The sequence below is a fragment of the Pterocles gutturalis genome, unplaced genomic scaffold, assembly GCF_000699245.1.
Source record: "Pterocles gutturalis isolate BGI_N339 unplaced genomic scaffold, ASM69924v1 scaffold10012, whole genome shotgun sequence".
Classification (NCBI taxonomy): Eukaryota; Metazoa; Chordata; class Aves; order Pterocliformes; family Pteroclidae; genus Pterocles; species Pterocles gutturalis.
Genome location: NW_010107967.1, coordinates 22,606 through 38,252, shown reverse-complemented (window position 1 = coordinate 38,252; position 15,647 = coordinate 22,606). Strand labels below are relative to the sequence as shown.

At 39.7% G+C, this 15,647-nt stretch overlaps 1 protein-coding gene across 1 annotated transcript in view; it reads left to right on the top strand.

Annotated features, from left to right (window-relative positions):
• The window catches only part of NEO1 (neogenin 1), a 53,217-nt gene that overhangs the window by 22,026 nt on the left and 15,544 nt on the right, over window positions 1-15,647 (top strand). The window contains exons 7-14 of the mRNA XM_010072451.1: window positions 218-362; window positions 543-653; window positions 3,729-3,923; window positions 4,741-4,836; window positions 5,975-6,198; window positions 9,802-9,940; window positions 12,492-12,599; window positions 15,347-15,541. Of these exons, the coding sequence (XP_010070753.1) occupies window positions 218-362; window positions 543-653; window positions 3,729-3,923; window positions 4,741-4,836; window positions 5,975-6,198; window positions 9,802-9,940; window positions 12,492-12,599; window positions 15,347-15,541 (1,213 nt within the window). The remainder of the gene's footprint in view (window positions 1-217; window positions 363-542; window positions 654-3,728; window positions 3,924-4,740; window positions 4,837-5,974; window positions 6,199-9,801; window positions 9,941-12,491; window positions 12,600-15,346; window positions 15,542-15,647) is intronic.

Below are 15,647 nucleotides of genomic sequence, written 5' to 3'. Positions count from 1 at the left end.
CAACCTGGGCTAGTGGGAGGTGTCCCTGCCCATGGCAGGGGGTTGGAACTGGATGAGCTTTAAGGTCCCTTCCAGCCCAAACCATTCTGTGATTCTATGATTCTGTTATTTTCTTTACTCATGTTTTTTATCTTGTTTCATGAAGCATTAGCACTAAAGTAGTTTCTCTGTCTGCGTGGGCGGCGATGACTTTGTAACGACCCTCTGTCTTCTGCAGAGCATCATGCTGCACTGGCAGCCTCCTCCTGCAGGGACACACAGTGGACAAATCACCGGCTACAAAATCCGCTACCGTAAGGTGTCCCGCAAGAGCGATGTGACAGAGAGCATCGGGGGGACCCAGCTTTTCCAGCTGATTGAAGGTGAGCTGTTACTTGCAAGCATCTGTTAGCAGAAGGGGCTTTTTAGGTGCTTTTAGTGGGCTGAAGCTGAGAGCCACGTTTCTTGTAGGGTTTGTAGGTGATGAGGTAGTGGCGGCAAAGTCTCGTGACCTGTTTTCCAGCATTCTGGTTTTGATATCCTGGGTACTCTTTGTCTCTCAGGTCTTGAACGTGGTACAGAATACAGCTTCCGAGTAGCTGCCTTGACTGTGAATGGGACTGGACCAGCTACCGACTGGATATCAGCAGAAACATTTGAGAGCGATCTAGATGGTAAGATCATAAGTGTGACCATTTTTGTGACATACAAAACATTAGAATTCGTGGGCAGGGCACACTAAAGTTTGATTGCCTTTTTTTAAACGCAAACCTGATTGTTTTCAGTTGTTTTTGCTGCAGTATAATTGTACAACATGCGTTATTGATGATTAAGTGAAATTAAGTTCTCTTTTAAGATAAAATTCTTGCCAGGTCAGTAAAATGGCTTGAAATTAAACCCTGCTTCTGCAGTTTCCAGCGCTGTATGTTGGCACTATGTTTTATCTGCTAAGAAATAACCCGATCGACAATGAATGATAATGTCAGTGATTCAGTGTATAAATAATAATACCTAAGAAGATTTCTGTAATAATAATCATGGTTCAATTTTTATGTTGTAATAAAATTAATTTTGTTAATTGTGCAGAGGTTTACATGCTATGAAACGGAGATAGGACCGTTTTCCTTTAAGGAAGTAAAATAGTGATTAGGCCTTTTTTTTTTTTTTTTTTTCCTGGCACTTTTTCTAGAGAGAACATTTGACCCACAGTAATTGTTATTTTGCCACTTCAGAAGAAAAGGGAGATTGATTACATTTTCAGTAGTGTTACACTACTAGGGACCATACCTTCCAGCAGAAATGAAATCTCTTCCACCAAATCCATAGATTAATGATATACGGTATACAGAACTATGTCAACATCCCCTTTTTCCAATGGAGAGGTTAACAATAAAAGTAGAAAATGTTCTGTGAATAGTTTTAACCTTTGATAGTTGGTCCAGACGTTTGGTATTTACTACACTGGAATGATTTGCAAGTGGGAACCTGATTCATGCAGAATTCAAATGAGTAAATTTGTGAGCATCTCCCAGAACCTAAGAGCAATTAAAATGGAAGAAAAGTTCTATTTTTAAGAGGATGGCTAGGGGGAATCTCCTTGGAACCACCTACGTGGAGGCAGTGGTGATTCTGGGTAGACTGTTCCTCTTTGAGAAAAGCATTCAATGAGTGCGGTTGCACACAAGTTACCTCCCGCGTTCTGCTGGCCAGGCTCCCTCTGGGCTTCGTTAAAGCAGCTGGAGGCTCGTTCTAGCTCAGGCCGCAGGATCCAGTAATGTCTTTCACATCTGCATGGCTAGAGATTCAGTTACGCTGACAGCTGGAAGACAGAATAATGAAAGAGTTTCAATATTTGCTCTCCCCTCTTGGGAGACTGCTTCAGCAGTCAGCTGATGAAAGCCCTCGAGAGCCCACGCTTCAGTCTTTGCGATATGCAAAGTTGATGCTCAGCTTGTCCTCTCATTGCTTACTCTCTGTTGCTTAATCAAGAACAGAGCAAACCCCACTGTTAACATAGAGTTTGGTTTTGTAGTTATTTAAAATGACTTTGTAGAGTTGAAATTACTTGTGTCTGTGTGTCTGTGTTCCTCTGGCTGGATATGACACAACATTGCAGGTTGGAGAAACCACGAGTTCCCCAGGCTGAAGTGGAGCTCTGTAAACAGGCAGCACTCACACGAGCTAATGAAAACGTCCTCTTCTGAGTTAGAGTTAACAACACTTTGCCAGAGGATAGCATCCGGATTAAATTGAAATAGGAAAGAAGGAGGGAGAAGAAAAGCACCCTTTCATTGTGTGTTGATTTTATAATTTTAATTTTTTCCAAATTGAAATGTTGCAGTCCTTGCAGAAAATCTTAACTTTATGCAAATGCTTTACAATGAAAAAAGTAATAAAAATTCACAGTTAAGACAACGTAACATAGCATTCATATCATTCTGTATACATGCATGAGGTATTTGTGTACCTACTGGAAAGAAGTTATATATTTTTTGCTTCTCTTTCTTTAGTAAGTTCATGTGGATAATTTTAATACCATGCAAATGTATTTACAGCTAATCTTTAATTTCTCAGGTTCAACAGACACGTAAGGCATAATTCCTTTTTAGTCTACGGCTGCTTTTTGAATTTAAATAGAAAATAATTCACTTTATAGTGTCACCAGTGTAAACGGGAGCCAGACCATGTCCATTTAGCATTAGCAGGGCTGTGGAAGTTTGCAGAGTCAGTGCAAGTCCCACCAGGAGTGCACATGTAAGAGCTGTTAAACAGTTGTACAGAGTTCATCCCCAACGCGCTAACTTGTAATGCAGTTAAAAATGTCATCTCTTACGTTGGAATTCTGTAGCTTTTCTGTATTTAACAGTTGTGAACTCTATCAGCTGTGTCAGCTGGAGACCATCAACTCTGGGCTAGCAGGCCAATGGCATGTTATGATCCAAATAATCCTGTTGTGCTGCTTTATTAAATGTTTTGAGATAAATGCAGCATGTTTCATTAAAACGAAATCCCTGCAGGAAGCAGAACTCTCTGAACCACTTTATTTTAGAGTGGGGAACTTGGCTGACTATTTCTCAGAATTATTTAAAATCTGTCAACACATGGCAGGCTCTGGTGGCCTGACAAAAGTACTTATTCATTTTGAAATGAACAGTCGGGTAGTCCTGGTGTATATTCTATGTTAAAGAGACTCAAGGATTTAAATAGCGGCAAGTGTAGGAGAAATCACAACAAACCTTTGCAGCACATGCAATAGCCAATAGACAGTTCTTAAAGGTTTGGAATATTTTATTTAATCCTACGAGGAACTCAGGAACCTTTCTTTCATCATCAGTGTGTTCTCAATATAATTATTTTAATGTAAGTAATGCGACGGAACTAAAAGCAGATTGCTTTGTGGAGGGGAAGGACGTGACAAATTTAATGGGTATTTTGGAAAATTACAAATTGGAAAGAACATGCACAAACATCAAAAAAGTCTGCCTTGAAGCACATCTGATACTTTTTTCAGTACAACTGTTCTTCCTTTTACAAAGAGGATCTATTAAAATATATTAATATACAAAACTATGGTAATTTTCTTCTGCTTAATTAGAATTCTTTGCGCTCTCTTGTACAATAAACCTCTCTCCTTTGGAGGGTACTCACGTCAATACAGACGCAGAATTTGCTCTTCCTAGCTCCTAGCTTTTCATGTAATTACCTTTATTTTCGAGAAATCCTTTAAATCCATGATCTTCCTTTAACAGAAACCCGTGTTCCTGAAGTTCCGAGTTCCTTACACGTCCGTCCGCTGGTCACCAGTATCGTTGTAAGCTGGACGCCGCCTGAAAACCAGAACATCGTGGTGAGAGGCTACGCCATAGGGTACGGTGTCGGCAGTCCTCATGCACAGACCATCAAGGTGGACTACAAGCAGAGATACTACACCATTGAAAACCTGGGTAAGGGAAGTGAATTCACATCAGTGCCCAAATGTTAGCTCTCATTTACATTGCTGTTTTCTAACCATGGTATTATAAATAAATACAAATACATGCAGGTTTTTAAGCGGATTTTTTCATTATGTGCAGATATTGTACCAGCATGCCAAAAAGTCCCAAATCTACTAACTTTTTTGTTGATAGAGAAAGAGGCAGAGGAGTAAAAAACCCCAAAACACCAGAATCCTCAATTCACTGAGCTGGAAGCATAGTGCCTTTTGACTTGATGCTTTCCCTTCAACGCCTATTACAAAAATTTTCATGCCGAGCAGCATTGCCTTATTCTCCTTCCAGAGCTGCAGAACAGGTGGCTTCAGGCAAAATAGAAACTGAAATGTCACCGAGATACAGTGGCATCTACTTTAAAAGAAAAATGTAGAATCGCCCCTCCACAGAATTCTCTGTGGTAGGTAAAATATCCTGAAAGCAAAATAAATATTAGTGTTGCGAACTATTGGGAAGTTTCATGACATTGGAGTTTTGGATAATATTATAGTAGAGCAACTTAAAATGTTCATTTTGAAATGTTTTTCCTCGCTGCTCTTTTGACTGTACTTAGGTAGACTTGCTGTGACTGTACACTTGGGCTGTATGAGAACTGTTGAATGCTAAAAGAAGATTTGTATGGAGACTTTCTGAATTCCAATTCAGTCTAGTTATTTCATGTATTTCAGTTAAAAAATAAAATACTGAACAAAGAGAATAGGGAGAAGCAGAAAATAGGATTCACTAACAGTTTGCACTAAAAATATATTTAACTCTTTTTTTCCCCCTTTAGACCCAAGCTCGCACTACGTCATCACGCTGAAAGCGTTTAACAATGTTGGGGAAGGAATCCCTCTCTACGAGAGCGCAGTGACCCGGCCTCACTCAGGTAAAGGCAAGCGGCTGCTTTTGAGTTCTGCGCAGCTGAAAATTGTTAACGCGCGCGGCAGCTCCAAATGTGATCCGTCGTGTCAGAGTGGTGTTTCCCAGTGTCCTCAAGCACACTCCATTCTTTCACTGACTGGCCTTACTGTTTCAGTGATGGCCTCGCCTGTTTCATCTGTTTATTAAACCATCTAAAATTGGTTTAATTTTTAAACTACAAAACTTACCTTTCAACTGCTTATAAATGTTCTTATTCAAAAAGTTACATTAGCACAAATTGTGTGGCTGCACTTCTAAGGGCATTACCCTTTTTTTTCTTTAAAGTATAATTTTTTTTTTTGGTCTTTTACATGGAGATTTTGAATATGATGCCTGCATTTTCTTTGTCTAAGTCTCAACCTGCTGTCACACTAAACAAGTTCTTGGCATTTTTTTGTTCATCTTGTAATACATTAATAAAAGATTTTAAGCAGAGAAATTTGTTTGCAAGTGAGCTGTTATTATGCTATGGCTCACTGTGCTCCCTCCTAGACTGTGGACGTTACTGAGATATTTTGTGCAGATGTTAACACTTCTGTTTGGTTTAGTCTTTTGAAGAGCAGGAATTCTTACAGATTTTTATAGAGGACATTGAAATGGCAGTTTCTTCAGTTACTGCAAATTTGTATGATACGTGGAACCTGACTGCCATTCAGATTCTTTAAAAGATGCTGGGAGTTCCCTGGAATTTTTATGAAGTGGCATTTACCCATCTAGAAGTTGTCCAGCTCTTTTTCCTCCTCATTGTTTTCGAAAGAGGAGTCACTGGACATTCTGAGGCAAATAAAGTCACAGTTAAAATGACTGTATGTTTGGGGTTCTTGGGCTGCGGTTGAATGCAACCGAGCACCAATACGATTAGGCATGCACATATTAGCATATTTATGTTGTCTTACTGTCTTAAGAAGGGAACACGATGCAAGAGTAAATTTTGTTAGCCAGTCTTATGTCACCTATTAACTCTGACTTTTCTCTCTTTTTCTCCATTTCTCACCTTTCATTTCATCGTACTACCCTGCATTTCCCCTTTTTTGTTTACATGAAAATGCCACCTTCTCCCTTTTTAATTATAATACACAACTTTTTACCCATCAATTCCCTAGACACTTCCGAAGTTGATTTGTTTGTTATTAATGCTCCATACACTCCAGTGCCAGATCCGTCTCCCATGATGCCACCGGTGGGAGTTCAGGCTTCCATCCTGAGCCATGACACCATACGGATCACTTGGGCAGACAACTCTCTGCCGAAGAACCAGAAGATCACGGATGCTCGCTACTACACAGTTCGCTGGAAAACCAATATTCCTGCAAATACCAAGTACAAGGTATTGGAGTTTTCAACACCACTAACAGCTGCGTTATTTCCGTGAGAAGAAGTTTCATGTTCAAGTTAGGGTGAAGTGAAAGCCAGAATTAGGTTCTGCTGTGGAACCATGGACACGGTGACAATTTTCTCCTTTCTGTTTCACCCTAACGCGATCACTTTGTATGACAGATGTGGGCTCACCTTTAGAGGAGCCAGTAATGCCAATAAGGTACGTGTTGGTGCTCTCTCCAGTTAGCAGCAGAATGGGAATTTGTAGGGTGAGTCATGTGGGGAAAATTTACCCTGACAGTCTTAAGTTTCCTTTTACAACTTCTGTTCATAGGAAGTTGAGAGTGACCCTTTCCTTTGGGAACTGAATGGGTGCAAAATATCTAACAATAACACTATGATATCCCTGCCTGCCTTGATTTTCATCTACTGTTTTGGAGACTAGATTTGGGGTTCAGTTTATTGCTTTGGATTTTTTAAGCTGGTTGGTTGGATGCTTTTTTTAATTTTCAGTGTTATCTGGAGGCCTCAAAAATGCTGACTGCAAATTTCAGATTTGAAAGGAGACCAAAGGAAATGGTTGTTAAATTATCCAGCTAGTGGAGCTCTCTTTATGCTCTTAGAGAAATTTTTTCACAAACCAGATTATTATTTTTTTTTAATTGAAATGAAAGATGTATACATGTGTGTTCTTCCTCTAAAGGCAAGTTATTTATGAACCCACATTCCTAAGTCATGTGCAGAGGGTGTCTCGGGAGGGATTTATCAAATGCTGCATTTTCTTTAGTTAAATGCTTAAAAAAACCCACCCTCAGTGATAAATTAAGTTCTCCCACCATTCTTAGTGCTGGTGGCCAGTGGTCAACAAGTTTTATTGTGGACCAAAGATAATATGCAATGACAGAATATAGTTCAGAATTACTCATTGTAAAAAGCATTTGCCCGAGAGGACGTAAGTTTGAGAACGTGAGCTCTAATAATTTTTAATCCATGATGTTTGGAGAACTCACACCCTGCTTTTCTTTCTTCGTATCGATCATGAGTTCTGTACTACTCTGTTGGACAATAACAATTGCTAGTTTTAAGAACAGTAAAACTTCTTGTCAGCAGTGCTGTTCAGTAAGCTGCCACATTTCGGTCAGGTCTTCGACAATTTTATTAACTACAAGCTAGTATATTGTTTGTCACGGCCATCTCTAGCAGCTTTGATATTTATTACGTGTTTTGGGGCTGTTCACCCAGTTACATCAGAGGTTCTCCATTACACAGCCTCGCACGCAGCAATCTTATCTTTGTGCCAGTGCTCAAGTATCCAAAGCTGCATCTGTTCAAAACAGTGTCGTCTCATCCATCCCTCTCATCAGAAAATTGGAGGGTGATAGAGTTCATTCATATTTTCAACATTTGCTCCCCCCTTCTATGCTGATGGTCACAAACTATTCCTAAGAGGCTGACATGCATCAAATACAAGAGGTTCCACCTTAAGGAGCCTTTTTTTTTAAATTTGTATAGGAATAATGTCAATCTAGAGCATTTAAACACAGGAACAGATGTGATACAGTTCCTGAAGCTAAAATCCTCACTGTGCTTTGAACTGTGTCGCTTTCCTAGTGTTGGCTCACAGAGCGTTTGTCAAAGAATCTTTGGTGGTGGAGCAGAGTTGTCCTGCTCGCAGACTACCTGTGATTTATCCTTGTACTCTCCAGCATCAGCCAAAGTATTAAACCTTAACTTAGATCTTTTAGGACTGTAGAAAAGGAAAATAAATTGTACAGGGTAATATTTATGAAGTTTATTTCTAGTAGGTGAGCAGGGTTTAGTACCATGGGATGTGTTGTGATCAGCAAGCGGTGTTAAAAAATGAAGAAAACAGAGAAGTCTAACACTCCAGTTTAGCCTTTCATGTGTCATTTACATTCAATATGATGTGCAGCGGAACTAAGAGATACCAAGTTTCAAAGGCATAGATGAAAAATCTAACTTTAACCTGTACAAAGGACTGCAGCTGCCACGAACGACTGAAGCTAGGAGCTTAAGAGTACTACAAACAGAAACAACTGCTTACCTGGTGTTAGGGATTTCCGTAGTTATGGAGAGGAAGAACCGGTGTGCTTTTCAGGGGATAAGTCAGCCTGTAATGCAAGATGGTAGGACAAGATTTCTCCTTTGGACTTGGCATTACATAATTGTCCAGGCCAAAGGGCTTTGGAGCTTCTACTGAAGCATCAGCTATTTCCTCATGTCCCTGAGCTACGCTGCAAAGAGCCGGGAGAAAATGCTGCTTGGCACTTAGAGAGCTGATGAAAAGCTCTTCTGAGCACATGGTTTCACGTTTGTATTAAGGAGGTTGGGCTCAGTCAAGCTTTGTCACTGAACTAATGTTAGGACTGTACTGCTCTACACTTAAATATTTGAACCATTCGGCCACAGTCACATGTACGTTGAGACGACACTGAGGTTTGGATCAAGTGATTGCTTTAAAGGTAATGGAGGACGTGATTTTAACTAGTTGTAGGATGTCTTTGTTGTCTGTCCATCCCTGTGATGTCTAACTGGCAAAACACAAGTCTGTGAACAAGCAAAAGACTCTGTATAAATCTGAGTATCACTCTGCTAACAGTTTTCTGAACTTTCACCTAGTGTCACAGAAAAGCTACCATTGATATTTGAGAAATAAGAGGTTTCTTTGTAGAATCTGGAATATGTTATTTATAGAGTCTTCAGGGAATGTGCATTTATGGATGGCCTTTTCCTTGAAAAAGATGGAGCTTTCTGAAGGCAGTAGTTATTCATACAGTTGTTGTATGGCCCTGTCAAAATTTTGGAACAACTCACTCATTAATTCTGTGTTTAGATTACCGTAGCTCAAGGTACGGAATATACATCTATGTAGGTCTAATATTTTTGTTTCCATAGGGCTCAAGTACTTTGTGTTTATGTTCAAGTCACGTATAACAAATATCCGATATTTTAACCTAAAGGTCAAAAAGTCTACCTAACTGGCTGAGTTACAAATCACCCGATAAACCATGTGTAGTTCCAGTGTGTGATCCCATTTTTTTTCTGAAAAACATCTACCTATTAATAAAGCTTTGTTATCTTCAAGTCTCTCAGCACCTGCACTTTCAGTTGCTTTTTTTTTTTTTTTAATGTTAAATATTTACTGAAAATTCTAACAGGAATTTGGAAGGCAGATATTTCAAGAAGGACTGTTATTGTTAGCTGTGCTTCATTGTTTTCCCTAGCCTGATCAGTTAATGAAATGCTGTAAATTAAACCCCCCGAGCAGACAGTGATTTAGCCTGCTGCATAACAAGTGTGCCCTGAACCTTGTCTTGCTGTTTGGTTTTTTTAATTTATAATTGACTGCTATTAAACGCTCTTGCTGATTGCAGAAAGAATTTCTAGTTTAGGGTGAAACAACTGCACGTTAATACTTGATTAATGAATTTGCATGACAGAGCAAAAAACCATTACGGAATTCATGACCGTGGTTATGAAAATGTAGCAATGCTAAAATGTTTTAAACACTTACCTGAAACAAAGGTGTTTGACAGCTGCTGATGGGGTGGGTTTCAGTTCAGGAGTTACCCACTCTCTGTTTTTCTTTCAGACTGCAAATGCGACCACTTTGAGCTATTTAGTGACTGGGTTAAAACCCAACACCTTGTATGAATTCTCCGTGATGGTGACTAAAGGTCGGAGATCGAGTACTTGGAGTATGACAGCACATGGGACAACGTTTGAATTAGGTACTCCTTCGGGGCTCTCGGGAAGGGCTGGCGTTCCTGAAGAGGTGAACCAAGTCTAGTCTGCTGGAATTCTGGAGAAGGGAAAGCACATATTTAAAATTATTATGCTGATGAATACCTGCTAGAGGCTTGTCTTTATAGTTCAGTCAGAAATTCTGATTAAAAAACAACAACATACTTCAAAATTCAAAGGGATGATTGCATGCAAAGGAATTTACATCAAATTACAGAGAAGTAATGAATAATGTACCACAGTTCATGGACAGGAGAGAATAATGCAGCATGTACGTTCAAAATATCTCAGAAGTAGCGTGTTAATAGCAAATACAAAGAAAATAAATACTTCAGCAAATAATAATTAAAATTTGCTATAATTATGATGATAATTATTACAGAGTGAGGAAGTGCATGAGGCAAATGAATAAAAAAAAAAAATCGCAGTAGAAATGAAGACATCCAAATCAGACCTAAATTCTTGCTCTTTGGCAGGAATTGCCATCGCAGTGCTGTCGAAAGGATGCACTCGTGAAGTACAGAACAGGGTTTGTAGCTGCCAGGAGGAATTTGGGCCCAGGGAGTGACTGCGAGGTCCAGGACCTGTCCCTCATTAGCTCTTTTCATCCTGCCGTGTTTAATGATCTTTGTGCAATTAAATGTACTGCTTATTATTATGCTTAGGTTTCTATTTGAACTCTGAATTTTGTCCAAATTACCCTGGAGTTCTCATGGTAAACTAAAATGCAGAAAAAAAATCAAGCATGTAAAGAATTGGTGAAATCATACAAATATTCTACAAGGCATAGAAAAAGCAAAACCAGGATAAAATCAGAAAGCTCCTAACTCACTCTGAAGTCCCGTCAACCCTTCATGAGCTTAACTGAATGCAGTTTTTGGTGGGAATCCCATGATGCAGAGTCAGCTGCCCTCTTGACAGCACAGGTCTGGACTGGGACTCCTTTCCCATCCCATGTTAAAATTCTTTTATTTGGTGTTTTTACTGACAGACATACAATTCTTATCCATAGCTCTAAGAGGAGATAAAGTTCTTAAAAGAGAATTTGAAACTCAGAAAGTACAGGAGCAAGGGTGAGATGCAGGAGGTCTCATTTCTTTTCATTTAAATAGAAAGTTGGGGTGGTTGTAAATATTTGCAAATAAAAGCTTGGGAACTAAGAAGCAAATGAAAAAAGGCTAAATATATTTTCTCATAACTGATCTTGTGATTTATATTACTCGCCAAATTCCTGAGTGTGTGACTCACGATTTTTGAATCCTCATGAGTAGCAGCGTTGTACAGGACTCGCTCCTCAGCTAATGCTGAAGACAAATACGGGATACTGGCTTCAGTGTTGGGCTGTGAATTAGTTATCTCTTGAGAGCTTGATTGTATTTTTCTCTGAAGCTTACTGTAGGGCCTTGAGTCATGCTTTTCACCTGTACATTTCTGTTGAGCATGTTTTTAAGTATTTGGGATGATAGTTACAGTCACTTAGGAGCTTTTGCTGTCCCTGGTTTCCAGCTGTTATTCTGCCCAGGGATCGCAGGAGCCATCTCAGAGGATGGACAGATTAATTTCTAATAAGTAATATACATAAAGCTCTTTAAATGCAGAAAGCACCGTGTAAGCACTAAATGTTACTATTATAGTATTAAATATCCAAGGCGGATTTACTTTGCTAAAAGTTACCTAATTAAAAGTCTCATGTTTTTCATAATGCGGCATTGCAAACTGTGGAGACATTGGCTCGGTGCGTTTGAAAGCCATTAATCGAAGCCCCAGCTGGATATTTGAGTTCCCAGCGAGAAGGGTCTCAGATTTCAGCCTCTTACTGGAGCAACTTGTGCTGTTTCCTGAACCTTAGGCAGGAGGAGGTGATGGGATAAGGAAGGGCTCTCTGGCAGCCCAGGGAAAAAGGCTGGACAGTTGTGTTCAGCAAATATTTCTAGATTTCAAATGCTTCTGTGGCGCAGGTTTCCTTGCGAATCACAAATAATCCTTCACTACAGAAAATCAGTAATTACAGATTGTTATTTGGAATCTGGTGAATTGACTTTGCTGATTCAGATTTGAGTGGCAAAATGGCACTAATAGGTCTTGGTCCCACCATAAACCTGAAAAAACGGCAATATTTCATACGCCTGTGCATACAGGATGTATTTATTTCACAAGCTCTTGTAATTTTTTGATAATGACCGAAGAAATTCAGACCCCAACTGTTAGAGTTGTACAAGGATGCCGTGGTTTTGAAGCCACACGGGCTCATTCAGTCGTGAATCCCAGCATCTGTTGACAGAAGTGCTTTAGGAACAGGTACCTCCTTACGGAGAGGAGATGCTGCACGCCAGATGGCATTTCCCAGTTGCAGTAAATCAGTGAGACCACTGCAGTAGGGTGGTGGATTTATCTGGAGATCGAACATTCAGAGTTTTTATTACTGTACGTGCCTTTTTTCAATGGTAGAACAAATAAAAAGCCAAGGTGCTGAGGTTACTTCTTTAGATCCAGTGAAACCGGGCGACCTGTTTCTGATAGTCTGGTTTTTGTTTGCAGTTCCGACTTCTCCTCCCAAAGACGTGACTGTGGTGAGCAAAGAGGGAAAACCTCGGACAATCATTGTGAACTGGCAGCCTCCGTCCGAAGCCAACGGCAAAATTACAGGTGCAGTTTGCGTGAGCAATAAGGCAGATATAAGATGCCTGGTTAACAGTGGAATATAATCTGCATAAATATGTGAACATGTCATGCATTTTATTTAGCTTTGAGCTAGCCAAGCGGTCTATATCTTCTTTGTCAATCTTTTTACTAGCTCAGATTAATTATTTACTTTTGTACCTAGTAAAAATATATTAAGATCTAACCTGACTGCAGTGGGAAATTGGAGTCTAACCAGAAATAGAATTGAAAGTTTAAATATCTCAGTAAACCTGTGCCTTCATCAGCTTGTTCTGTTCTAATAGCATGCCTCCGGTCCATCAGTATTTTATTTACAAGAATCCATCCCAGTGCTTTTTGACGTCTTTGTAGCGTGGAACAGGCTTAAAGTCAGTTTATTACTCCCCTGACATAACCATTAGGAGTAAACTGTTATTTGCCTTTGTAACTGCATCACTTCCACGTAGGACAAATCATTTTACAGAAAATAATAATTACTGTTTCTCTTCTATAATTTCTGTTTGGATTCCCATTCCTAAAGGCTTCCTGAAATAATTCACTTCAATTTTCTTGTTTTCTACTGCAGGCTTTCAGCTTAGAGCAGATTTTACTGGCATATAGTTCGCAGTGTATGATTTTGCTTTTGTTTTTAGAATTAACTCCGGTGCAGAATACAGCCTTTGAAACCTGTCACCAGATGGCATCTGACCAGGGAGGACTGTAGCCCAGGTTCTAGAGAAGAGACTAAAACTAGTTACATCCCTCTGGAAAGGCAGAATACTGGGGACTCTTAACCTTCAGTAATTACAAGAGACTTTTCAGTAAGCTGTAAGAAAGACCCCAAAAAGGCAACGAGGCAGGAAGCGTGCAGCCCAAGCTGTTCATATGTTGTGTGTATCTGTTTTCATATTGGCTATAGAGCCAATTCTGCATTATTAGCACCAAGATGTTTTCTCTATATGGGAAAGAAGGTTTGACTGGAGAAACAAGAGCCTTTATCTTAACTGGAGGTTGCTAGCAGTCAGTGAGGGTCCCACAGACAGGTGTGAAATGATGGGCACAACTAGCCCCACGTTGTATACGCTCTTACAAACGTGAGCCTGTTGTCTTACTTCAAGCGCATACATGAGAAAGGGAAGACAATGTACAAAGAGATCAGCATTGACCTGCACAATGTGATTAGCAAAATTATCATACGCATTCAGTTTTCCAGGTGAGAAATCTCCTTGCAGTGTCTGTACTGTGAAGGAGAACCTCACATGTATTTGTACATGTTGAATTAAAATGTACAGTATTTATTAGTTTTGCATAAGCAGCAGTTAAAAGGTAAAAATTAAAATACAGTAAATCATTCTGTGGTAAGTCTGGCTCCACCAAAGCTTAGATTCGGTTTGTCAGGGGAGCGAGGCAGGAGTTCGGGGATACGTGGGCTGAGTGCCCTCTCGTGGGGAGAGCCTCTGCCAGCGGGAGAAGCAGGTTAGTACTGCTGGAATTCCTCGTTAACTCAGCTCGGTTCATTCTGTGCATCAAGCAATGCCGTAAAAACGAAGTGACGATGGAATTCCATGCGCTGGGTAGTGTGTCTGTGGAAAGCTGTCTTTCCAGCCCTGCTCTCCCTTTGATGTGCCATACCGAACTGTGCTCCTCTGGATTCCAGCTGCTTGTGCATCGTTATTGATGCTGACTAACGAGTACAGTCATGAGTTAACTCCATAGTCTTGTGCCACTACACCATAGACAGTGCTTTTAACTGTCACTATATATGTGTATGTTGTCCTTTCTTAGACATGTGACAGATACGTTGCTTTGTGACCAGTACAAGTAGCAGATGATTAAATCTGCTCCCCAGTAGTTCACTATGCCACCAGCAAAAGAAATTAAGCATGCCAGACCCACCGCTGGTGTTGGCAGCGTCACCCTCCACGCCATACTGCTTACTGGGAATTACAGGAATTTGGGGTAGCAGCAATATTCTCAATTGCTGTTACTCTGGAGAGCATCTCCCCTTCCTTACGGTAACCCCTAGGCTGGTGGGCTGTGGGACAAGCAAAGCAGCAGTTTGTGCACGAAGCAGCTGATGACAGAGCCCTACATTGGTGCAAGTGGTTATTTTATACCAGGGTTCTGTGTTTTTTATGTAACAAATGTTATAAAGCTTTTATTTCATATTGGTTTGTATGTGCAGTATATTTAATAACAAACTCTTCCCTTACCTCTTTTTTGTGACATGCAAGATAACTTGAGTTCTCAGATTTTTGTCATCTTTGTTAATAAACTGAAAAATAATAAAATAATTGTGAACTATTAAAAATACATTCTTTAGCTACGTTTAGCTACAAGAAAGTTTTATTGTTTAAAGGTTAACTATCTTCTCTAAATGTTAATACTTTGAAGATGATATTCTAATAGCAGTTTTATGTTATTTTATGTTATTTGGTCTATGAACATATAAAGAGATGGAATTTCTCCATGTTCAAACAGTGCTCAAAAATCATTTTTATATTTTAAATGGATCTTTTTCTCTCGACATACACTTTTAAGCAGTTTAAAATTTAAGATGGGAAGGCTGTCTAATATTTGAATGCATTCTTAGTCATTGAAAAAGTAAGAACACACTTTCAGAATGACCCATAATCATTTAGCTGTGCAAATGTCATTAAAAGTCAACAGAACAATAGTACATTTTCTGTAAGATCGCTTACGCCTATCCGGTTCTTTTATATATAAGTTCTTTTGCTTTTTCCTTTGAACAGGTTACATCATTTACTACAGTACGGATGTGAATGCTGAAATACACGACTGGGTTATTGAACCTGTCGTGGGAAACAGGCTGACCCATCAGATCCAGGAGCTGACCCTCGATACCCCGTATTATTTCAAAATTCAGGCCCGCAACTCCAAGGGCATGGGACCTATGTCTGAAGCAGTTCAGTTCAGGACCCCAAAAGGTAAACTGTCCCCTATATCCTTGTTTTCTGAAAGCAGGATCTATAGGGACAACATGCCAGTAGTGTGAATTTTGTATTTAAACTGGAAAAGCCAGGAAGACAATTT